We start from the raw sequence: 27,141 nt of genomic DNA on the forward strand, positions 1-27,141 counted from the left end.
AAATTCAAGCTGAAGTGAATGCCGCGTGACATATTCACACTTATAATAGCAAGCTATCATAGCAACAGAACAATCGCATACAATACCAGCAAAAGTATGCTAACCAGAGACAACACAATAGGCAGCCAGCTAGTAGTTGTTTGTCCTCCACCACTTTGGTGAAATATCTATTTAGAGACCTTTATTTTCTGTACCCCTGGTTGAAGTATTTATAATAATTGAAGAGCGGTATAATTCCAAACGTTTTAAAGTGATATTATTTCAAAATTAAAGTCTATCCATATGATTATTATGCAATCATACAAGCGACTTGATAAAAATGCCTAACATTAAAAATAATAAACTCCTTCTATTAAGGATTTCGAAAGTCACTAAGCATATTTTATCGAACCATTGTTTTTCAACGTATAAATAAATTTAGTTAATATTATTTTACGTAGAGAATATATTATATAATTCAATTTTAAACGTCTATTCAAGTCTTAATCCATTAGCCAACCCTTTCCTGAAGAAGCCTTTCACAAAGTATTATTCCACGTAACTGGAAAATTGATACGTTGAGTATCCATTTCCTTGAAACATTTCACTTTGTATTATTTTTCCGAGCTGCAAGGTGCAACTGACAACGAATTAAGGTAAACGTTACCGGAAGCATTTCCCGGGGAAATGTTGTGGAAAATTATGCCAGTATAATCTCATTTTACGAAAACCAAGTGGCTTCAGTACTCAAATGATATCAGGTAAAGATCGTTGCGTATTACTCTCGAAGACTTATAAACAATACAAACTATGAGGTATATTTTTTGCGCTCTTGAGAATTCATTGTTCGATAATAATAAATCAAATTAAATGTCGACTGGATACTTACTGCTGGTATAGTATTTTACCGATTCAATGGAACAGTTTAATCCTTGCAAAAAAATCCCCGGACGTTGCTTACCAAAGGTTTTTCAAGTTGTCACCGTTAATCCAGTAAATTGATACAAAACCTTGATACAATGTGGCCCGTGAAAATACCGCGATGAAGAAGAATCGGGAATGTTACACAGCGGTGGGTGTACATTTCGAAGATAGCTGAAGAGACATTAGTATCGACAACAAGAATGCTTTAATATACAAACACCAAGTGTCGATAATCTCATCTAGGGATTCCAACACCGGTATATCCCGGTATTCATCGATACCGAAATACCGGTTGGAAAATCCAAAATACCTGAATTTTCCGTATTAACAACACAGAGTAATTGCAAAACGTTTTATCTAAAATTATTGAATCATCAGAAAAAAACAGAAATAATCTTTTCTTTTCTTCTTTCGACCATGTCCGATCCTAATAGGATCATATGAGCCTCCACGGAGTGGAGGTTTGTATTAACAGATTTTTTTTTACGAGAAATGGATGTCAGCCACTTGCTCAACCTATAAGGTCCATACTCTGACTCATACACACATTGAAAACAACATGTATACTTGTCAGACCCATAATTCGAACCTGGGACCCACGACGCTATAAGCCGATGATTTATTTTGGGAAAGGTTTCGGGTTTGCTTTTAGACGACACTTGGAAAGAGCAAAAAAGTCTTGTTTCATAAGCGAAAATTATTTCAAACATATTTTTGAGAAATAACGGTATTGATACCCACCGGTTGTCAACAATTAAGTATCAACATATCGGTATCGAGCTTTTGATACGGTATTGCAATCCCTAATCTCATCATAATTACAATCTAAATATATATCTATATATACCTAAGTAATAATTAATAATATTTTTTATCTTACTTATTTATTTCGGATTCTGTCACAATATTCTCCGGTAATATCAGATGTCTAAAACCGTCAGTTTTTTTACAGCTTGTGTCAGTCGAGATTTGATCAAGGTTGAAGTCTCCATTAGGTTCATAAGGGAGTTTAAAATGGAGAATCTCGTATTATATGGTCAAATGTCTACTAAGAACATAATATTGTGACAAAATGTACAAAGAGAAGGACCTTTTCAATAATAATGACTGACCATTTATCATCTCAAACTAAATGTGACGAGTTGAATGGGGAAATTCTATTAGACGTAATCACTCATACAATTTTCATTATAAACAGACGTCGAGCGAATAAAAGTCATCTCTATTGATAAATAGCTATTGTGAAGGTTGTGACATTTGAATATTATTATATCCGACGTAGTTATTATTATGGCAACATCTTTATAATGGGGCAAAGCAAATACATTTAACGGTAAGCATGGCAACACCGAATAAGCACGCCTCGATCTTGCGGCGTGTTTTGCCAATGTAACACCGATAATCTCGAAGCCACTCGGCGCTAACGTTTGACGGACTGAGCCCGGGATAATGTACGTCAGATTCTCCAAGCTAGAAACCCAAATCCCGACATCATTAATATATACAGCAGCCATTGTTCGGGAAGATTCCACCCACCGCCGCCCGAGGCAAGAGCGGCGCCACCAGTCACCGTGTCACCGTTATGTGGAATTCAAAATTCGAGCGAACTTTCTTTATTGTTCCCGCATTCGATTAAAAGAAGAGAAAGACAAAACGGCCCGTAGAACAAGTTTGACAGTTACAAATTCGAATAGTTTATACAAATTGAACGAATTATTGCGTAAAGTTGGTTTTAAGTCAGATCACGTAACATAAATAACCCACTAAACTGTAGTTGGAGTGAACCGCGATTTGTTTCATAATAAATAGTCAAACAATGTATTTAGCTTAAGAAGTCAACTTAGATAAAGTAGGTACTATTTTATGCTGACATTGTAATTTGCGATATAACAAGTGGTTAAATGTGAACCATTCTGATTCAATCGCAATATAATCTAAATTCTAAACTATGGTGAATGCTAAGCGCGACCCGAATTGAGATGCATGTCGCGGACTATCACGTGAGGTCACAGTAAGCTACCGCTACGGGAAAAAAAATGTAATGTCGTTTTTCTTGGTGTTTAAAATGTTATAAGACTGATGCTCCCATCCTGTAGCGGTAGTACATTTTGAACCTATAAATTAACATTGTCAGTTGGCAAAATCTGCCGAAATCACTAAAACAACAATGAGGTCATCTCACGTTGAACTGCAATGCATCGACACCTGGATGACGTTTTGAACGTTTTTATCATATTCCACATGCCTACACTTTTCGAATGTCATGTCAAAATCACGTTTTTTATTTTTAGCGGTTGGCACTATGTATTTTCGATAATAATGTTCTATGGTCTGCATGTTAGGTTCTGTTCAAAATATTATTTAGAGATGCCATGCCGCAAGTATTTTAACGTACGCACACGTAGAAACTGTTAAAATTAATTTAAATTAGCATGAATAATTAATAATAATTCAAATTACTTATAAATTTTTGTAGGCGCTCTTCATCAGCTTCATTCTTCAGTGAATTGACAGAGAAGGTGATGGTTCAAAATATTCTGCAAAATGACGAAACCATAGACTAAGTTTGTCGCCGCGCAGCGTGACAGTAGGCGACATGCACCATGACATGGTTCGCGCTTTAGGCACATGTATAGTGTATAGATAAAAATAAATATACATTATTACACGTAAAATCTCCATTATTGAATAATTTAATTATGTATTTATAAGATTAAACAATGTGCTTGTTAATTGAAGCGAAAATTTTGAGGAAAAGTTCAAAAGTTTCCCAGAGGAAATGTTTTAAATATACAATAGTTATTATTCCCGGTGACCCATATTATTATAAGTTGGAGGTTTCACAAAGAGCAGCAGCTCCACGTTCGCAGGCCGCGGCGGATTCAGTAATCACGAGTGACAGCTAGGCCGCGCGAACTGCGAAATGTGAACACACCACCACCAGGGAAATTCTCGCTAATGAGACTAGGCGAATTTCGCGCATGCCGCGAACGTGGAAGAAGGTACTTACACAGTACCATACCGAAATATTATAATAAAATCTTATTATGCTTTAATATAAACACTACCGAAGTATGCTGAGTGTATATTAGCACGCTTCTTCATATGACATCAATTAATAGTTGTCTGCATCATGCAGAGCAATGCTCATGCAAGAAGATTGAAAGGTTCAGAAAATGATAACCAAACATAAATTAATCATTAATTAAACACAATTATTAATTAAAATTAAACAGTCCACGTCAGATGTGTATACTTAATTATGTCTAATACATAAACTACGTTTGGAATGTATTAAAAGTATTTTAATTGCCTATTTAATAACTACGTGCCTATGTAAGACGATAAAAAAACACATATTTTAAATTTGAAGATTGGCGTTTGTTGAAATCTTTCAGTTTATTATTATATAATATCATTAAAATAATGTTACATATTACCTATAATATCATATGACTTTATTATTGATTTGTGTAGTATACATATTTTCTTGCACTGCTAAATTCGGTGTATGGAAGATTGAAAATGTGGTAACTTTTAGTATGCCATTAGCACGGTTCTAGAATAGATCAAGTATTTTTAAAAAATATATGAAAATACACTTCATATTCTGTTAATTTACTATATCCATGGGCTCTGTATATAGTTATCAGTGCATTTGGTTGTATGAAAGATATCATTTTGCGCTATAAACTGTAGGTATATATTATTTCTGATAAGTATTTCAACAAGAAATAAGATAGTATTGTATCAATATTAATATAGGTAGGTACTTACCTTCATTATGTTCACATCTTTAAAGCATAATAATATCTATATTTTATTAAAGTGCTTGTATTTATAATAGCTATAGGAACTACGGAACTTGAGATAGGTTAAGTCAGGGATATGTATTATACGTGAAAGGGTATTTTCCAACGCCACGAATATCGCAGCCCCCCATATTTCAGGTGGCTATCTACCGATGCGAACGAATCTGACACGTTCGGTAGAAACACAACAGAAAACCGCACATCCGGTTATCTACGTTACGATTCATTTAATAACTTGGAAGAGCGTAGAGCAAGGGAGAAATGCTACTAAGCATGGGTACTAAACAACGGCTACTGCCATTGAAAATATGTTTTAAGAATATGTACCTACTAATAAAAGAAGTGGTAAATGCTTACTAAGAAAAGAACACAATAAAACATAATATTTTGAGTAGGAGTAGGTACCTGGTAAATTCAATAATTGTGCATGTCATGAATATATATATTTTTTATCTATTAATAGTTAGTATAAATAGCTGTAAAGATGAATTTTTCGACAGTTGAAAAAATTGTGGGAAGAGTAAGTTGTCACGATCATTGGTAAATTTGGGTGGTATAAGTAGGTATTACATACTATTTTATTGAATGACTTTTCACCAAGAATAAGATTTGAATATCATAGTATTATTGTTAATCACTATACCAACAGTTTTGTTTTTTTAGCTCATCTTTTGACTAAGATCATACGCAGAAAATTTTAATCTTAATTGATATGATAAAAAATGATAAAAAAAATCTTAATTGATTTGTCATTGTCTATGGCTATGCGTACTGGAAGATATTATGCAACTCTCCAGTTGAATTTTTCGGCAAACGCAATAATATAATATTGCTTATATTATTATATTAAAGATATCGTTAAATATTTTTGATAATTAGATTTACGAAAATCGTGAAATGTCAACACCAATCATTTTCTCAGCTGAATGCAGAACTATTCTGATACACATTTAAAATATTTTACAAAAGTATCTTTTGAAACAGTATACTTGAATTATTTATTGTTTATAATTTATATAAACAAATTTATACATAATTTTATTCATCAAAAGTTCTACTAAATTATGATGTAGGTATAGATTTATTTGTATAAATAATAAATATTTGAAGTAGGTTGTTTCAAAGAACTCCCGGTACTGTTCGGTTATACCGGAGGCAGCGGAAAACGCATTTTGAAAATAGTCGATAAACTGGATTATTTGTTAGTTTGGGTTAGTTTAGGTTCGGTTAGGTTGGGTTAGGTTAGGTTAGGTTAGGTTTGGTTAGGTTAACCTAACAAATAATCCAGTTTATCGGCTATTTTCAAAATGCGTTTTCCGCTGCCTCCGGTATAACCGAACAGTACCGAACTCCCTTCTAAAAAAATCAAATGTGTGTTATAATAGTTCTACATTCAGCTGAGAAAATGATTGGTGTTGACATTTCACGATTTTAGTAAATCTAATTATCAAGAATGATAATTTAACGATATCTTTATCTTCATCTCTACCTAATTCAGTTGAAAATACTTTCATAAGAATACATTGATAACAAAAAAGAAAACAAATTAATGATACCTACTTAATTACCAATCATGAAAGTTGTTCAAGAAGCGAATCACTGCACCTTTAAATGAGACTGTCTCGATAGTAGTTTAACTTTAGCAGAGCCAAAGAGATTTAAAGAAAAGTTTTTAATAAGACTCTAACGTCTAACCATGATAAATTATGCTTGTTTAATGTACGCCAGTCGACTTTGAAATATTCTCACCTTTGATACGACGTTCAAAGACATCAAAAAATTCAAAGTTTTCAAATATGGAACACCATTAGCGCCAACAAAATGACAGCGTTCTATCCAGGGCCTTAATTAATTGTGAAAACTTTTAATTAGTGATAGTTAGTCAGCCCTGTCTGAGTATATAGGGGTAACACTCTCGATTTCACGGTTGCTTTACACCACATTGACCCGACGCGGGGTACTGTTTGCGAGCCGTAAGGCTGATATTTCTATGTAAACAAGCGCGGCTCTTGTGTTAACCTATGTCGTAAGATGTTCGCCACACAGGCCTTGGCTTGGCGGTTCGCCCAATTCCCGCAAAATACCATTTTATTTAATAACGGTTCTGGTGAATACAGCAAAGAATATCAGTTATTAATCTACGTCAAAATAAAGCCAGCCATAAGACGGGGTGATGCGCATTGTATGCTTTGATTGAATACAACGACGGAAAACTTTTTTTAAAATTAATTTATTCGTAACAATGGCATTTCATAATTTGACAAATTAGGATTGAATGAATGACAAAAAATTAAACTTACAATTTTGTTGACGCAGTTCTGAAATCCGATGGTAGTTCTGCAGTTCTGGAAATAAAGAAAATACTTTAATTAATGCCTAGTTTACAAAAGAAGACATTATCCATTAAATAATATAAAGAATAATTGCTTTCATAACAATAATTATTAATATTCATCAATTAGTTTTGTAATCATTAATCAGTTTGAAAATGTTTAAATATTGTCCAACTATTTCAAAACAATAGCATTCCCTTAAAATTATGCAAACTATCTACGAAATACAACAATGAGCTTTGATGTTTATGTTGTCTCATAGAGACACCATTACACACGAAAATCATACATTGCCCATCTACAGTTTGGGCTAATCTACATCATATTGATACAAAATATCATTGTCTGAAATCTGCTCCATATTAATCAGTCGACATCTCATTGGCTGCCAATCGTTTGTTGACCAATATACGGCTCTAAATGCTTTATGAACTGTCAGAAATTTTGTAATCATACAATCTATATAAATTTAACCAGACGCGTTTTCTAGTGGTAAATCAACCAATCAATAATAATCACGAGAAGGCCGCTACACATGCCTGGTTGCTATATTACGTAGTATGTATCCACTACGAATGTCACCTGAGAGTGCAACGAAACTGCATGGAATTCAGTCATTATGACCAACCCTTAATCACCTTGAAGCGATACTACACGAGCGAGCTACGTGATGTAATAAATGTCCGACTGGATCAAGGAAGATTGGGCGCCACTATGCTTAACGTATGCTCCGTCGCTGGAGCTTAACAGGGTGAAGTCACTAAGAACCAATAAAGCCATATGTATTATAACAATAACATCGCTAATAGAAAGTTGATTTGAGAAACGGTGGGTAGTGTAATATATCGATTCATGTAGCTGTAGGCATATTCTTAAATGCCTACCTTACATACAGTAATGTTTCACTTTAAAATGTTTTTTTTTTGTATTTCCTAAGTATAGTGCGTTGTGAATGGGGAATACATCGTTAGACTCATAGTTAAACTATATCAATAGAACGGTGAGTGTTTCCACTTCCACTTCTTGAGTTCCGGCTGGAATAGAAACGTAGAAATAATACATTACCCTTTATACTATATAATCTGATATAGCGGGCGGGCTGGCTTTCCTTATCCCTCTTTCTTCCATCTGTCGTGAAACAAAGTCGCTTTCGAATAAAACGTAATGAAAGAGCCAGGACTTATAGAAGAAAGGCACTTTACAGCGCACAGTGATCGATAGTTTGAGTTTGAGACTAAAAAGTGAAATGAAAAATACGCATTTCATAGTGCGCCATAAAATAAAGAGCGGGTAATTACAATTTAAATATAAAACTTCATTCTCTATTACAGGTTGTCTCTGATTATTTAAAAGAATAGAGAATATATTATTATACAACAAACATCATTATTATAACGTTTTTATTAGCTCGTATTCTTGTTTGTCCGGTGGTTGTTTGTCCAGTACAAATCTTGCAATCGATTTTTAACTAACTTCCCGACTAGCTAGACATTTGAAACTTGTAGAATATATCAGAACACGATACCAATGCATTATTTTAATACTTTTAGCCATCTTTAAGCAGAATTGGATTCATTTTCGGTTAATTCTGTTTTGTATGGGAAGTTATTTCAGAAAAATCCGTAAAAAGTAAAAAACTATTATTGGTTGCTAAGGGGGTGGTCCTAGCAACTAAATTATTAATATATACGTGCGTTACTATGGAAATCAAAATGAAATGTCAAAATGACATTTCAGTATTCTATATTTGTTTGTTTTTTATTTACTTCATATCAAGTACAAGTTTGAGCATATTGAGCATAATAATTCAACAGAAAATTTAAAAACGTTGTATATAAAAAGTTCTTTTTATCTTGTAATTATTTTTATATCTGCGTATGTTACTAGTATCTTAGTTATTTTTCTCGGTTAACTTGTATGGTGTAGAATAATGAGCAATCAATGAAAATGAATCATGGGAAAGATTGCAACCTTTTGAGTTGTGCGTGTTTTGTCAAAATTTTAAAACGCAGTGGAAGGAAAGACAAGAAACGACACAGAGAAAAATAAAATAGCTAGAGTAAAACGCAGCCGATATGTGATTGATATAATATGTTCTAAAACTGGGTTTTAACATGATGCATTTATTAAAATATTAGCACTAAAATGGATGAAGATGGAGTGCCATTGAAATATGAGATTCAGTTGTAAAGAGTGATTGTTCAGAGCTGAAATACGACATGTTTGTAAAATGCAGATATGCTTCTCGTAACATCCCCTAAAGGAGGCAAGACACCACCAGGGCAGGGCGGTCTTTGCTCTATCATCTACTACATGGAACAGTTCAGTGGAATAATTGTACTTGTATCCATCATAAATGTTCTTAAGCTATAGAATGCGTCATCGTCCTTAGCTACTGCTACGTTTACCATTGATTTTTTTTATTGGATATCGAGTTAGAGAATGTTGTAGTTTTGTTCTCTCATAATGTGGCCAAGATGCTGTAGTTGTCTAATTTTGATACTACGTGGAACTTCTTAAGCACGAAAAGCAAATAGGAACTGACACAATAAGACATTTTCAATTGTATTAAAATTATATGTTAAAAAGTGCTTAAAAGAATTTCCGCGTAGCAGTTCTTGTGCCACAGTGCAGCGTGAGCATTTAAAGAACGAAATGGAAATAAAGTTTCCGTTATTTTATTTGCCACTTCGGAGTCAAGTGAAACTGAGTGAAATAATGAATAAATAGAAAATTTTGCAGGGATTTTTTCAAGACACTCAAGTCACTTTTGCAGTAGTATTGCAAACACTTAGCCAGGTAATTTGATTTTATTGCACAATAAACGCCATCATTTTCAATGCACTAAAAATAAAGATTTTCAAGTAAGACTTCTTCCCCCTATACAATTAAGTAGATGAATAATGATATGTGTTTATATTATGATATATTATGTTTATCTATAAAAGAGACTGTGTCAAAGTATGCACAATTCATAAAAACATGTTGCGTGTCAGATAAATCAAGCAAGAACCAAAATACCAACCTGTTTTTACAAGGTCGTTTAAGTATCATAAATTTTAGATTGTTCACAAATATTATAAAAATAGCAGTTGTTAATTTTTCATTGAATTAAATATATCAAGTACCTATGCGTTACTTTGCCACAATCATTTTTAAGAATGTGGTGTATGTGTATTTTAAGTTTCACCAGTAATTTTTTTAGGCGAAATTCCAGTTTGAAGTCTTCCAATCCGAACCAATTGAATAATAATAATTGCCGACGTTCATCTTTTATGCGAATATTTATATAAAAACTCTTTCCGCAAATATTTTTTACGTATTTTCTACAATAAAATTGAGGAATACTTTTAAGATAGGCAAAGATTTTTTCATACACTGAAAATTACATATTGTAAATCAACGCTTATCATTGGTAAGGCAAAATATTTTAATTTGCAAATTATGAGATCCATCTCCAACAGGTCAATTAATAAATACAAGTATAAAAAATTCGTTGCCTCACTGAGGTCGATTTTAACTAACCGATACCATCGACTTATTATTATTATTATTTAAGGAAACAAATTAAAAAATGAAAAGGTGCACACAGATATGGAACATAATATGCCTGATAAGGTTTTAAACCAATTGCATACATATGACGTAAATCCTGGCAACAGTTTTTCATAGACAATATCCACATCAATTTTTTATCAAACAAACCTACTCAACTTTAGCATATGTATCAAATTTGAATTTATATAATAGGCCGTCTTTCTTGATATAGGTAATATATGGTAAAATAAAAATATGAATTTATAACTGTGCTGTCAATAAAATGTGTTCTTTATTCTTACATATTTTTGAAATAATGTTTATCATCGAAACAAGCTAAAATAAGCTTTGTAATAACACAATATATTACGAACCAAGTACGTAAGTGAAATGAAATAAGCAATAGCAGCTAAAAAAATCAAATTTTATTTTTATATATTTTTGTAATATTTTTATTTTAATCCACTACGAGAAACACAAAGAAATATATTACAATTTTAAAATTATAGCTCTTTGTAGATTATGTCTTTGAAAACATAAAATAAATAAAGTGAAAAGTAACTAAGAGAAACATCAAAAATTCCCTTTTAAAGTAGGTAGGTATGTATTAATGTTATTAAAAAAATTAAATAAGTATATTCTGAAGTTATACAAACCATTACAATATAGTGAAGTTGGAGTATAAAATATTCTGTTCAGACGAACAAAGGCGATAAAAAACTGAAAATAAAGTTTTTCGCAAAGGTGAAAAAAAAGAAAAGCTGGCGCTAGAAAAATAAGAAAGCTTAACTCCGCCGAAACTGGCGGATATTACGAGAGACAATGAGTAGGAAAATTTCACTCAGGACTCTTCACAAAAATCGTTTTTCTTTTTAACCGGCCCGGGCGAGCAAGTAGGTACCTAAGTACTCTAGTGTGCTTTGCGAAAGCTCCCCATATAAGGCTTTTAATAAACTCGAATGGACGTCTTTAACGGCGGAAGTTTCCGAAATAGTATCCGCGGTGCTTATTATTATTGAAAAGAAACGCGGCGGAATAAGTTCAGACTTTAGAGTTGAAAATTTTGATCGTTTATCCGACTTAATTGAAACAGAGTGCAACTTTTCAGAAATAAAATGAAAATATTCCAGCAACAACGTGTAGGTACCTATAGCTTAGTTTGAATAAAGTCAAGCATTCAGATAGTAACTACACTGTACCTAAGTGTTGAAAAATATAATTAAAGTCGTTCCATACAATATTTTTCTCTCTTTCTCATTCCTGTTTAGATGGTGAAATAAAAATTGAATAACCATAGAACAGATTACTGTTGTGTGCTTTTTAATAAAGTACAAATACCCACATCCTGGAGGATCATCGATATTGTTCATTTTGAGCGGAAATTGTACCTACATTACACTTTTTACACATTTGATTGCCTATGTTTTGATATGTGCGTGGGTTCTGCCAAAAATGATGAGGGTATATTCAATAAAGAATGCTATATTTTTAAATGTTTTGTATTAATCATTTGAACAAACAACGACGACAAAATGGAAAGTACTTTTTTATAATCACGAAATAGAATTAACAATCGATAGCAGGATTATTGGATATTAAATGAAAAAAGGAAGAACAAATTCTTCTGACATTGCGGCCACGAATAAAACCTTTTGGAACGTTGATAGTGATGATACTAAGGCCAACACCTAAATGAGTCGCCTGCGCTGCCACAGGAACTTGACACCATTCTACCGCCCATTAATGGAAAAAGTGTGGACAATATACTCAATTACTCCTGAAACTAAGTTACGAATTTTCTGATCGTCATAACCATCTGACTTATATATAAATTAGTATTGACTAACACGCAACATTAACATCCGAACACCTATAAACACCTTTCATTGTAAATACTTGCATTCACATATCATAATACTTGCCAAAATCGACATAAAATACTTACAAACAAATAAATACACGCGTTAATATTATACAATATGTATGTAGGCTGTAAGTACATAACTAAAATAGGTTTAATGTCATTTTTTTAAATTCTCAAATAATGAATGACATGTATTATGTAGGTACGCTAATACAAATGTGTGATACGTACAATATTTTAATTTTACGTTATTTACATTTATATGTGTTGAAAGTTAGCACAGAGAACGCTGCCTGGTTATTGTATTAAAATTGTGTGGTTTATGTACCTATCTAATAATACAATGAATGTATGTCCATTCCGTGAATGTAACAAATTTAATGCAAATATTTCGGAATATTTGCACAAACTCGGTAAATTAAATTGAGCAATTAAAAGAATTGAGCGGTTCGTAATAGTTCGTATACATTATACAATATATGAGTAAATATTGAAATATAGAATTATAGCACGCAGTAGGCTCAAAATATATTTTTACTGACCATTCCATACATGACAGATCCATAAATTTCCATAAAATTGCCAACAAAATTATAACGTGATGTCTAGCCCAAACCAAGATACATGTGTGCATTATAAATGAACAGTAACAAAAGTTATACGAACATTTGAAGAAGAGCATTTAAAATACTTTGATACAAATATTTACGTTATTTTCATTGTATTCCGCCGCGGATGGAAAACAAGTGCAGACATACTGTCAAACAAGCAAGTGTGCAAGAGTGTGGCAATGTTTGAGGGATAATTTAAAGTGTTTAATCGGAGGTGTGATCTCATGAATGTTGTTTTCATTAAAGTGCGCAAAATTGTATGACGTTAGCTTTTCAAACTAGATTAAATTTTATTTTAAATATTTTCAGATGTAAACGTGCGTTGATATTCAAAACGTTCAAACATTGGACTGTGAACAAATTGTTGATGTGACAGATGTTAACAGAATATGTTTATATTTTTTTTAACATAGATATTCTGGGTCTGGACTAGGCGTATATTTTTTTTAAATGGTTTCATTTATTCATAATATTATGAATATTCAGATATTATGATGGTGTCGGTTTAATAATCTGATTGTCGGTTATAAAACCCACAGAGACCATTGCGATTATTCTGATACAGAAATTGTACGTATTATATTAGATTATTTTTGAAATTTCCTTAATCGTAATTTAATATTGTTTAATACTAAGTATAATTATTTTCAATATAGATAATATGTAGTTAAGTATACTCATCCAAAGTGTCTAATTAACGTGCCTATTTCCTCTCAATTTGCGAAATACTTTTTGAAAATAATAATGAACGAATATAAAATGATTCAATATAAAAAGTGCGAGATACTACAGTGCGAAATCTTTACGGTGATACGCGGCGGCTTGGAGAACTAGATCCCCTCCTCTCGCGTTTCAGTACTTACAATACTTCGAAATCGAAAACCATAGACAAGATACAACACGAGCGCCGCCGTCAGGTCTCACGTTAAAGATTTCGCAGTATACTCATGAGGCAATACCCCGTTTTATAATGATTGATATCTCCGGATATGTCTAATAATTTATTATTGATAGCAGGTAAGATATGTAGCCATTGCATACCTAACCATTTATTTAAATTACTTAATGACACAAGGAAAACCAGAAAACTACAGTACCTCGGCCACATTATGAGAGGACAAAAGTACAGTATTCCTCAACTTGTTATTCAAGGAAAGATCAATGGTAAGCGTAGCAGAGGACGGCGCCGCATTTCGTGGCTTAAGAACCTCCGTGATTGGTACGAGTGCAGCTCCACTGAACTGTTCCGGGTGGCAGACGACAAATTTAAGATCGCCTTGATGGTGGCCGAACTCCGCTAGGGGATGGCACAATATGAAGAATGACACAATATAATGTCTGGTAAACGAAAGGTGACAGGCGGCTCTCATGGTGCAATGGGTAAGGCGCTGGACTTCCACCCGAGAGTTCTGGGTTCGATCCCGGTGAGGACACAATATTTATGTGTTTTTATCAAAGCCTGGGTGTTTGTGGGTGGTACGGGGCGGGTTTGGTGGAGGGACTTTAACTGTTCAAAAATTACTAACAACCACATGGCTATTGATAATTAAAAAAAAAACAAAAAAAAAACGAAAGGTGACTGTTCTAATCGATTCGATAGCTCGATAATGAGAGACATTAAATTTAACAATTATTGGGTGTAATTGTAGGAATAGGAAACTAGTAGTTGCTTGGCAAAAATATTTTTATAATTTCGATGGGTACCTACTTCATAACGAAGTAAATTTGCTCCATGGAAAACCTCCACTGTCGTATACACCACTTAATGAAACTTGGATTGTTATTTTTTTAGGAAGCTTCTCTAAGGGTAAATAAGGCTGTGGAAATGCTACACGTAATAATTAAAGTTGAAAGAAAAATTTCATCCGAGAATCTTATGTATTACGACGGCTTAATTTATATTTGAGGGGAGAGAAAATAACAAGATTTATTCGAACAAGCGGCAAAGTTTCCAGCGGCTGAAAGTTGGCACCGAGTAAACCGTGGTTCGTCCGGTTTGCGGGGTCCGCCCCCCCCCCCCCCGACACCTTTGTCTGAAACATTCTTCGAAATAAATATTCATATTTGTCGGTTCCTTGTGTAGCATTGCATTAATTCTTGCCGTTAGATATTGTAATTCGTGCCTTTGATACGGGGCACAGCGAGAGTGGAGAGATTATTTAAATTAACCATAAATTACGAGCGAAAGCTGACGGATTATACAAAAAGCTCGCGTAAGCTTTTCGCCGCGTTGACAGCCATTCGCGAAATTGCGATACTAGTTTAATACCTCGCCCCAAATAGCGCCGATGTAATGGAATGAATGAGTTTTTCGATTTGATTATTAAATCATCGGACTGAATTATTGCGTGAATCGTTCGGCATTCATAAATAATAATGAAACCACTCATGGATGACATTAATGCCCGGGTGATATAATAATTCATAGATATTATTTATTGCAAATATTAAAATGAAGCAAATGAATAGAGAAATGAGAGAATTTGTCCCAAAATTATTCAATTACGAGTTAAAAAGCGCACATTTAATATTAAAATGTATCATTTTTTCTTATAAAGGTTAGATAATAATTAAGAAAGGGAAAGTATTAAACGATTACAAACGTATATACGAAGACACGAAATAAGTTGCAGAGACATCATAGTACAATAATATAACATTATTTTTTTATAAAAAAAATAAAGAGCAACAACATTGGCTATTTATTAGATTAAAATGTGTATTGGACATAATTTCAGTATTCCCGATAGCACAACATCTGCGATAAATACCAGATGATCTTTACTGGACGGTATCAGCTTGGGGATAGTAAAAATAAAAGAAATGCATAAGAAATGTACGGTACAATTTGAAACAGCAAGTACCTAGCCAACATAATCATAATTTATGCATAGATGGTGTTTTAATGATTAAACACACATTAAAATGTTGTTGCGTAAAATGTTATTGATGACGAAGTATTCAAACAATATTTCTTAAACACTATGTCGATTTTTTGCATTCAAATCTTCCACTGGACTGCAATAATATTTACAAATAAAGCAATATTTTGCAAGTTGCGCATTATTTATGGCAAACTTTTGATTGATACAAATCATACAGCTGTCCTGGCATTCAGATGGCGCCGCCAAATTGTCCTGGACCCATACATTTATTCATCGACATTTGTATTGTGTTAGATAAGACTGATAAGCCTTTAATATGCCGATTTATTATGTTGTTATCAGTTTATCACTGTCATCAAGCATCTCGATTCGCGACTTCAATTGAGCATATTATACGATATTTTATGTAATCTCATTAAACTTACATCAAATAACTAATTTCCGTTGATTGTGACGGTTAAGTAGAGCTTCCATTACGCGATGAGTGTCAGTTACCCCGAAGGATGTGTAAAGTTCACTTAAGTCATTCATTACGATAAATTATGTCATGTTAATATTCATAAACAGAATAATATAGAAGCTAGACTATATTTCATGGACTCACGCATTTACATTGCTTGCAACGTTAACAAATAAAACGAAATAACATCGCCTAGGAATGTATATACAGTTTAACATGGCACTATAATACCCTCCCCCCGACGGATAGTAAATACATAATTTGTCGTTCAAGCGCTAATTGTTCTGTAAATTTTCAACTTCTTTGATGATGCAAAATAAATATTATTTCCTAATGTTATAATATAGCTCGATAGTGTGAATCCTAATGTTAAACCATAGCCAATAAGGTTATAGTGATCTTACACATTGTATAATATGGTCAATAAATGTTTTCTTATTCTTCTTTCACCCTGTCACGTCCCAACATTGGGGCATAGGGCAAGCACAAGTTGCCGTCACTTCCCTCGGTCCATCGCCAACTCTTGCGCCTCTCGCCATGCCAGACCTGCAGCACGTAGGTCACTTTTGTAGCACCGCTGCAGGGTGAGGGAGGGCCACGGCGACGGAACCCTTGAGGCTGTGCCACAAGGGTACGAAGTGTCGCACTCTTTGGCGGCATCCGGAATACGAATGTTTTCTAAATAAGTTTAAAATTTCTAAGATGACAAAATAATGTCATATACGTTATTCCTACTAAGTATACAGATTATCTTGGCTAAACTCGCAAAAACACCCCAAATTCTTCATTTTCGATCTTCACACAGTACTTAGACTATTAAACACATCGTTGGAAACGTATACGAATTAGAATACATTATCATGGCACCAGGAATAATGAATTTCACGCCGTTCATGGGACAGCGTGCAGTTCATTTTTGTGACAAGTATGTTCTTTTTATTAAAATTGTAAATAAAATATTATACGTGAATATAATTATTAATATGTAAAAGTTGTCACAATATTTGTGTGCGAGTCTGCTTATCAGACGATAGTGTATCTAATCAATTTTCGTAATACGTATATTATGTACTTTTAAATAAGAAATATTTATTGCAAATGGGCACATGATTTTAAGAATATATAATATAATATTGAGTGCTTGTAAAAGATTGGTATAATTTAACTAAAAGAATTAATGCAAATTTATAGTTGATGTTGCGAATAATATCTGTGCGCGAAACGGCTTAGTATCCCAGTATGCTGCGGAACGGTGTAGTAATTTGTGGATGATACTTGTAATCAAGAATGACGTGCATGATCTTAGGAAGACTGTTTGTCCGACATGAGGCTTCATTACTTGTTCGTAGTAAATTATTACGCGGATCGTTTATCTTACCGAAACGCATTTCCTGCGAAGGCTGGCGGCGTGGAAAGCAAACTTTTCCCCCAGTATTATGTTCATTTGAGTGGAGACGATAAAACTTGGGGGGCAAAGACAAAAGCCAGCACCGTTTGATACATGCGATGACAGGCCGTGGATATCAAGCCGTATTTCAAGTCAATCAATTACTTGTTGGCTGCTCATTTATCAGATTGTGAAAATATACACACGACGATATTAACAATCGTGTACTGAATCGTTGAGAGATTTAAATGAATTAATTGACATACGTAGTTAATATCTAACGATATCTATCTAATTTAGCTATTCTTTTTCAAAGATTTGTTTATTTATACCAAGGCTTTGACTGCCACCCGCAATCTTAATACAGTTACTTCTTTTCTGAGCAGCGATCCGTTCATTAGCCCCTCACCCTAATTCAGTTAAAAAAAACTTTACAATAATTTTATTCTACCGAGCTTTTCCGTGCGCTCGTTGCACATTTCAGTTCACACAAATAATCTGCAAGTTGCAGTTATAGACTTTAGGGTATTATAAGGATATATACCTACGTTTTTTTCATGAAATTTGCCAAGACGATGGCACTTACTATCTTTATATTAATTGTTTCTTTATAGAATCTAAAAGTATTATAGAAATCAACACGTAACAGCTAAATCAAGCAAATAGTAACTTTCATAGTAAGAATGCTTAACATATTCGGTACTTAGTACAAAAACTATGCAAATAATTAGTTCAATATTATTTTAATGTAAAGAGGCACAAGTAAAGATTTTATGATAAACACATTCAGGCTTATGAAAATCAAATTTAATATATGTGCTGTGACCAGTGGTCCCCCATGGTCTTCAGAATAGAATTGTGTGGCAGTGTGTAATAATTTACCTTATATAAAGAATTTATATATCTTAGGTGTAAAACGACTGTGATCAGTCATTGGACGTATAAGTTGTTTTTAACGAAAAACGCAGATAGCGAATTAAATCTTTATTGGTTTATTATATTTCTCAAAAGAGTTTTATATTAGAACAACAATTTTTACGGATGTTATCTGAATCGTACAGAGTGTGTGGATTATTTATAATGTATCTAAAAATATTATAAAATCTCGATTTCAATGCTTTTCATTTATAAAATTGCAATCAACATTGTTTTTAGTGTGTGATATATAATATTATATGATTAAAATAAAAACATAAATCACGCGTTATGGTATTTCTGCTTAATAAATGCAATTAGTCAACGGTGTAAAAAATACAGGGAGTGCGTTGAACATGCATGGTGTTAGAAGAGCCGCCGCTAGTTGTGACCTCACCGGGAATCAAACTACGAACCCTCGGGAAGAGAATCTAGACGTAATTTATGCATTGGACTACGAGGGATTGAAATGTATACAAGATCACAATTTTAACGAATAAGGGATTATTATTTTATGTACATTTACTACAGTTGCTTATGTATGAGAGAATAAAGAAATATAAGAATATTAATAAAAGCTATGAAAATATGGAAGAGTTCTTGAAAGATATTATGTAATTTGATGGTCTTTTTTCATTAAAAAATGTTTTTATGCATAGTGAGACAAGCATATTTTACTTGGTTACTTGTGTGCATATCAAAAAGACTGTCAAAAGTTTTTTTTTGCATCTGTTAAGGGGGGACATGCTCGTCGAAGGTCAAAATTGAGTTTTTATTGTATATTCAAACCATGATCCTGGACACTCCTTAAACGTTGTAGATGATCTATTTATATAATTTTGAAGCCTTATTATCCTTTATAGTTATTTTAAACATTTGATGACTGCATGAAGTATTTTTGTTACATAAAATAGTATTCTTTTAAACCTCTCGCTCTAATGTTTTAGAATATAGTCATATTTCGGTACATAACTGTGCAGTGGTGTTAAGATTTTTTACATTTATTAATTTTTAAACGCATTTATAAAACCATTAGCATAATTTATTACGAGATAATTTTTGTAAAATATTCACGATAAAAAATTATATTGATAATCTCTGTGATCCCAAATTTGACAAGAATTAGGCATTTTATTATTCAAAAAATCGGCAAGATTAACACATTTGAAGATGATTCTAAAGATACTTATTATAAGCTATATCTTTGACCATTCAAGTGTGCTAAACATCTTATGAATAATGCTTGCTTTATAATAATTATTGACCTAAGAATAAGGTAGTGTTTTTTTGAAATACGCCATTTCTTTTGTCATTCCCTAGTGGTTAAGCTACAACATACGGCCGTAGCCATAAAATGACAAACTATAATTGAAGTAGGGAGTAAAATGATATTGACGCGCGTGTTTGAACATGTACCGTTTAAAAAAAAATAAAAAAAAATTCGGTAAGGTACATGTTCAAACACGCGCGTTAACATAATTTTACTCCCTACTTTAATTATAGTTTGTCATTTTATGGCTACGGCCGTATGTTGTAGCTTAACCACTAGGGAATGACAAAAGAAATGGCGTATTTCAAAAAAACACTACCTTCTTCTTAGGTCAATAATTATTATAAAGCAATCATTATTCATAAGATTTTTATCACACTTGAATGGTCAAAGACATAGCTTATAATAAATATCTTTAGAATCATCTTCAAATGTGTTAATCTTGCCGATTTTTTGAATAATAAAATGCCTAATTCTTGTCAAATTTGGGATCACAGAGATTATCAAAATAATTTTTTATCGTGAATATTTTACAAAAATTATCTCGTAATAAATTATACTAATGGTTTTATAAATGCGTTTAAAAATTAATAAATGTAAAAAATCTTAACACCACTGCACAGTTCTGTACCGAAATATGACTATATTCTAAAACATTAGAGCGAGAGGTTTAAAAGAATACTATTTTATGTAACAAAAATACTTCATGCAGTCCTCAAATGTTTAAAATAACTATAAAGGATAATAAGGCTTTAAAATTATATAAATAGATTATCTACAACGTTTAAGGAGTGTCCAGGATCATGGTTTGAAAATACAATAAAAACTCAATTTTGACCTTTGACGAGCATGTCCCCCCTTAAGCGGAATACGAATCGACAATAATAACGAGAAAAAAGGTTATAAGGCAGAAGAGAAAAATTTTCTTCTCTCTGGAGGAAATATAAAATATTTTCATCTCGACTTCCGCACAGGATGCGTGCAAAAAAAGGAAAGCGTTAAGAGCTACAAATGATACTGCCTGTGTATTAATGTATATACTTTCGCAGTCTAATGTGTAAAGTACTTTGTTGCTGAAAAATACAGCCCTTCTTGGTATTGGGTACACAGTTATTGTTGACTTGAATACACTTTCGAATAATATCCCTTGGTTTTTGCAATCTCCGCTAAGTGATGGTGGTTTATGGGGCTCCTAGAATGGTTCGATGCACATAAGAAAGCGATTCGTGGGTGGCTTCGGTGGTTATGTCGCTAAGAGGGAGCCAAGGCAGGAAATGTGATCGCAGTTAATAATACACCCGTCAAAACAAATAATATATAATGGTTTATACTTTATTTTAATGTATCTAGACAAAATATAATGCTAGCTTACATACATACCTGACAGTGGCATACGGTGACTTTTGATATTGCGGATTCCATTGAATATAAAACTACTGTTGAGGGTTTATAATTAATTATGTCTTGAAACAAAGTACATTTTACACATTGAATGTTTTTTACTTTATACCATACGATTGAATGAAATACGTAATATTATTATCAATACAATATACTATCTTATTGAATATTTATGAGGATGCACTGCATCCACAGCATATATGAGACGGTGCGCACGCCACTGCTACCTAATACATATTCCATTTAAGATTTTCAGAATACTTGTTTGGTTTAATAGAAATAAATAAAATTATCTAAAATCATCCATAGATAATTTGGAATATTTCCAATGAAAATGTAAAAAAATGAAAAAAAACCTAATTTTGTGTGTTCAATAAAGAATTTAATAGATATTCCTTAAAACTTATACAACTTACTTCTTCAATAAAAAAATAGTTGATTGAAAATATCCCATCCGTTTTAAACACGAATAGAGTGAAATTTTAAATGGCATTTAAATAACAATATAGTTACTATTGAATAATTCCGTATATTATACCTACTTAATTTGGTTTATAATGCGATACAGTTTGTTTTAATAAAAAAATCATCATAATCCAAAATTACATAATAATGAGATAATTGCACTGTTAAGTTTCAGGTATAAAAATACAAATTTCTGCAAATACTAGAAAAAATACCAGGTAGTAGTGCTACCTGTCAACATTCTTGCATGTGTCGATACATCCGCATTGTACGGTAAGCATCTGTCAAACTATTATAAGAGTATCATATCGTTTGTTTTCTTTCACGACCCGATTAAAATAAACGATTCTTTTATTTACGGGTCAGTATATTTTTCAAATTTAAAGATTACGTATATGTTTTTTTCACGATATCCATTTTTTAATCTGTTTTGCGCACTTCTATACATTTACATAATATGTATTATTTCATTCGCTACAGACACAGACAGATAAGACAATTATACATAATATATTGTAATATTAATGAAGTAGTGGAATAATATATAATTAAAATTATTATTAATTAAATTGAAAATAACGTGTATATTGTAGTACCTGCACAATTGAAGTAATTGCACAACGAACAGGACCGGTTCAATTTGCTTAGGGCAATGCCAGCAGCTATTAATAATTATACAAATAAGCTTTAAAAATAAATTGTTTCTTGTCAAAAAAATTTTGGTAAGCAGTATTGTAAAACTAGAAAAAAACTTCCTGCTCGTAATTACATTTCGATAAACATGTGAGTTAAAGCTGTTTATTTTATGAGGACAAAATAGCTGATATCACATTGCCGCGGTCTGTTTGTTTTGAAAATCGGTCCGTTGTCACAGCGCACAATATGCAATTTGCCTCGTGAAATGTGAAGACATCAAGATGTTAATTGCCTTATCAGGCTGTTGAATATGCAATCGGTTGCATTGTGGATGCGGTAAACTCGCAGTAGTCGGACCGGTTGCAGGTTAACCGGTTAACCGATTACATCAGCTGACGTTCAGACCCAGAGATAGCGTTCGGGACGTTAAAATTAATTGCGGCTTCACGATTGCAACGGCGGATGACACATACTAATCAAATCGTAAATATTGAGGTGCCCACCCACACGTCTGTCGGATGCTGTCATTTAGCGTCGTATAACCTGCCAGTGTGATTGATTTGTTCAATAGTCTTCAAAATCTAGATCGCATTTTACTTGCAACCATTCAACAGTACGCTGGAAGCAGTCTTAGTACAGGATATCAGCGGGTCTATTCTATATGCAAGGCGACAATCGACCGCTAAAGTGATAGTATTTATTACATATTTGTATTGAGGTATTTTAATTGTTACAATAAGTTGGCCGTCTAAACAGTCAAAACTGTCTATCTCGCTCTAAATTTTATCAAAGCAAGAGAGGTGCTGTTAAAATTTAGCATTTATTATAACAATTATAACCAACTTATTGTAATTGTTACAATAAGTGCTAATACTTTGATACAAAGTTTGATAATATTTATCACTTTATCACTTTAGCGGTCGATAAGTATAGAATAGACCCACTGGAAGGGAACACAGTTTATTCGCGATACGTTTAAAGTTTTAGCGTATTCAATATTCCAAACAATCTATACCTACCTACCAGTATCTACCGTGCCGTTCATAGATGCTGTAGATCAATGATACTCAACCTTTTTTTTCTTCGGGCCAAATACATATATTTGTAAAGTAACGCTGGCCGCATCACTACTGGTGTGACGAAAAAAATCATGAACCCCCCTTTTTTACAAAACATTTTTGAGATTTTAAAAATTATGCGTGTTTTTTAAATTAATCGTGTGCAATAGCAACACTCTTATACCAGATCTGATGTGGACCATATGACAATCCTATTCGGGTGTCACTATCTGGTCAAAGTCAAAACGAATCTCAAGATATACGAAATTTCTGATAATAAATGTGTTTCGGGCCGCACATAAAAGCTTAAAAGGCCGCAGGTTGAGTATCGCTGCTGTAGATGCTCCGCATCCCCAAAAACAGTCGATATAATAAATAGCAATATTAGGCAGGTATTATTATCTAATATTATGGTAAAATTTACTTTACTTAACTTCTAAAGATTTCATAATTATTTAAAAAAATATATATATCTGACAAACCGGACTGCAACACCACACCATACTCCTTCATCGACTGCCCGCCAAGATTTAATTAATTACAGATCCGTAAGTAGATAATACATGTAGCAAATAATAGGGACGTATTTGCGTATTTTTTAACAGAATCACTATACGAAAAGTGACCTCACGCCACTCCTACCAACTACACTTATTACTGAAAATATCATTGAAATTGAGTAGATATTTAACTAACAAGTTTTATATATTTTGCGTACGTCGTGAATACATTGTACTTTATCTATAACTAAAATGATCGCTATGGCAATGTGTCATCTTTAACTAATAAATGCTCCTACTTCGGTCTTCTGATATTTTCCTGTATGATATTAAAATTTAAAAGAATAAGTGTATATTTGTTATCTCGCATGGTGTGGTCAAGAAATAATGGTTTTTGTATTACTACCCATAAATGAAACACAATAAAAATGATATAACGTGCCCTACACTACACCAATTATGACACATGCGATCGAAGATAGAATAAGTATAAAAACAACCAAAACCAAATGTATGTTGTGAAAGCTAGAAGTAAGGAAACTCATATGCATCGCAGGCTAAATCTTCAGAGATCACATATACGAATAGATACTAGAGATTTGAGGATTTGGTTAGATGGGAAAGATACGCTTTTCCTCCCGGCAAACCACTGACATGATGGAAAGATTTAAACTTTCCAAAAATCTGAATAAAACATATCTAACGGTCTCCAACAAGAACAAGATGGTAAATTTAAAAATGTGCAAAATCTTTCCAAATTGCGGAAAGGTTTTTTCGAAACGTGACTAAGCAGACTTCAGAAGCGTTTAAATTTAATATAATATTACTATACTGGAATTAGTAAAATAGTGAACGTTATAATTAGGAAACTTTTCAATCATTAAAATCCATTTAGAAAATCTCGTTAGATATTTGCTCAATTTCATCATTCTTAGAGAAGTCATACTTTGTGTAAAGATATATCAGTGTTGCCGGATAATTATCGGGATTAAATCGGGATGTTTACCATGTGAAAAAAAAAGATCAGGATTTAGGAGCAAAAAACGGGACAACATAAAAACGCAAACTTAGTTCAATATTTCTCATGTTTATTCTGTAATCTTAAATGACAAACAACTCTTTTCCTGACACTTTTGAAAATATTTTTAGACTCTTTTCTGTAATTAACTTGAATATTTGAACCTAAACGTCTTTTTTTTTTATTTGTTGAATAAACATGAATTTAGTTGTCTAGGGACAATCTATTTTTGCTTAAAAAGCAGGAAGTCCCGTAAAAATCTGGACGTCTGGCAACGCTATTATAAATATATACAAACATTTATTTTATTGAGATAAACAATTTTCTAATCATGATTGAGCTGAGAAAAAATATAAGACAACATTCTACTGAATTAGTGAATAAAACTGAACGAAATAAATCAGATACTTAGATAAATAATGGTACGTTAGATACTGTTTGGAATGACACATTTAATCAATCAATTCAACACACTACGTTGCTTACAGTGTTCTTACAGCCAAACAGAAAAGATACAGACTATCTCAATTATCTATTTCAAGAGAGTAAAAAAAAATATATATTTTAAGTCTGGCTGTAAAATATAACTACATATAGGTACATACATTCGAAAACTTCCCTCGTGAAAACGGCACGGCGATGGCAAAACGAGCGTTACATAAAATTCAGCTGTCAAACGGAGGATTTTACGATTGGGTAAATTTTACAATCCTATTTAATTGGCCCCTAAGGTCGAAAGGTCAGACGACCGCAAATCTATGGACCCAGTGCGAAACTTTGGTGATTAGTCATCAGACGTAACGAACTAAAGATAAAATCTCTCGTAATGAACCGGACAATGATGTATATTATACTTTATTATTTCAAACTGGTTAAATTGACCGACTGAAGTTCTAGAACCAAACATTGACTATTTACTTGACTTAGGCTGTGCACAGATTATATGTATATGGATTATTTATTTTTATGATTCGTATGGGATGTTTCCCCGCGCCTTGATAAAACACTCATCGCTTTGACGCGAACGATGAATATGCAGAGAGTAGCTGCAAATACATACATGCACATGCAACATGCCATAGCCAGGCGTACCTATTCAGAGTAATCAGTTGTCTGAGATTCCTAAAACTAATCCGTACAATAATAATTGATAACGACCACACACCGTAATAATTCACAATGCAGTCCTTAGGCACTTTCCTCCCTGGTACATTACTTTCTTAGCGATGAATGTACGTTTTACGAAGGAGAAGTTTCCAAAATAAGCCCGTCTCATCTGCGTTGTATACTTGTACGTGGCGTACTACTGAATTTGACAACTTAATACCGGCGAATTATAGAGCTTGATTTTGTGCTTACAACTAGTAAAAATAGTGGCGTATTATAGTAGCTGTCTTAGTCGTAGGTACAGTAAGTTCCTGAATTCTTAAGGTATTGTAAATTTCGTCGTAAATAAATGTTCAGTACCTACGGTCTTCATATGACTTCATGCGACTAGCAGAAATTGACCGATGCACAATAAAATATCATTAATTTTTAGTCAGAACCTCGATCTTTGTTTAATAATAGACTGTCTATATTATAATATGAATACTAATTCAGTAACAAGGAGGAAAAGATAAAAAAAATAGTCTTGAAGAGGCCATAAAAAGTGTTAGATTTAACAGTAAACAAATACTAGTCAAATGAGTACAAATGTGATAGTTGCCAAATTACATGTAAGCGAGACAAAATGCGATAATTATTGTGAATCCGCGACTACCTACTTTTAATGTGTAGCCTTATTAAAATGTTTTTTTTATATGCAAATGTCACGACTCGTAAGGATGTTGGGATTCTAAGGTTCAGTCGATTATCTATCTACGTTGATGTAACACCATCACCAAGATTCTATACTATGTATATTATATTAATATGCAAAATAAAATATACCTAGCGCTCACGCATATATATTTTTATTTGATATACAGGGTGTGAGTACCTACGCAACTTCCATGAAAATAACTGTTTCCGATTTTTATGGTAAGATTAAATAAATGACTGATGTGAATTAATGCTCTCGGTATGGGAGTTGGAGTTCGCCAGG

At 32.9% G+C, this 27,141-nt stretch overlaps 1 protein-coding gene across 2 annotated transcripts in view; it reads right to left on the bottom strand.

The window, feature by feature from the left end:
• The window catches only part of LOC147066351 (uncharacterized), a 1,224,975-nt gene that overhangs the window by 59,471 nt on the left and 1,138,363 nt on the right, over positions 1 to 27,141 (bottom strand). For both annotated transcript variants that reach the window (XM_085955769.1, XM_085955768.1), the window contains exon 9: positions 7,016 to 7,060. In XM_085955769.1, coding sequence (XP_085811895.1) covers positions 7,016 to 7,060 — 45 coding nt within the window. The remainder of the gene's footprint in view (positions 1 to 7,015; positions 7,061 to 27,141) is intronic.

Source organism: Rhyacophila brunnea, unplaced genomic scaffold, assembly GCF_057557595.1.
Source record: "Rhyacophila brunnea isolate RB1 unplaced genomic scaffold, BYU_Rbru_1.0 scaffold_5, whole genome shotgun sequence".
Classification (NCBI taxonomy): domain Eukaryota; kingdom Metazoa; phylum Arthropoda; class Insecta; order Trichoptera; family Rhyacophilidae; genus Rhyacophila; species Rhyacophila brunnea.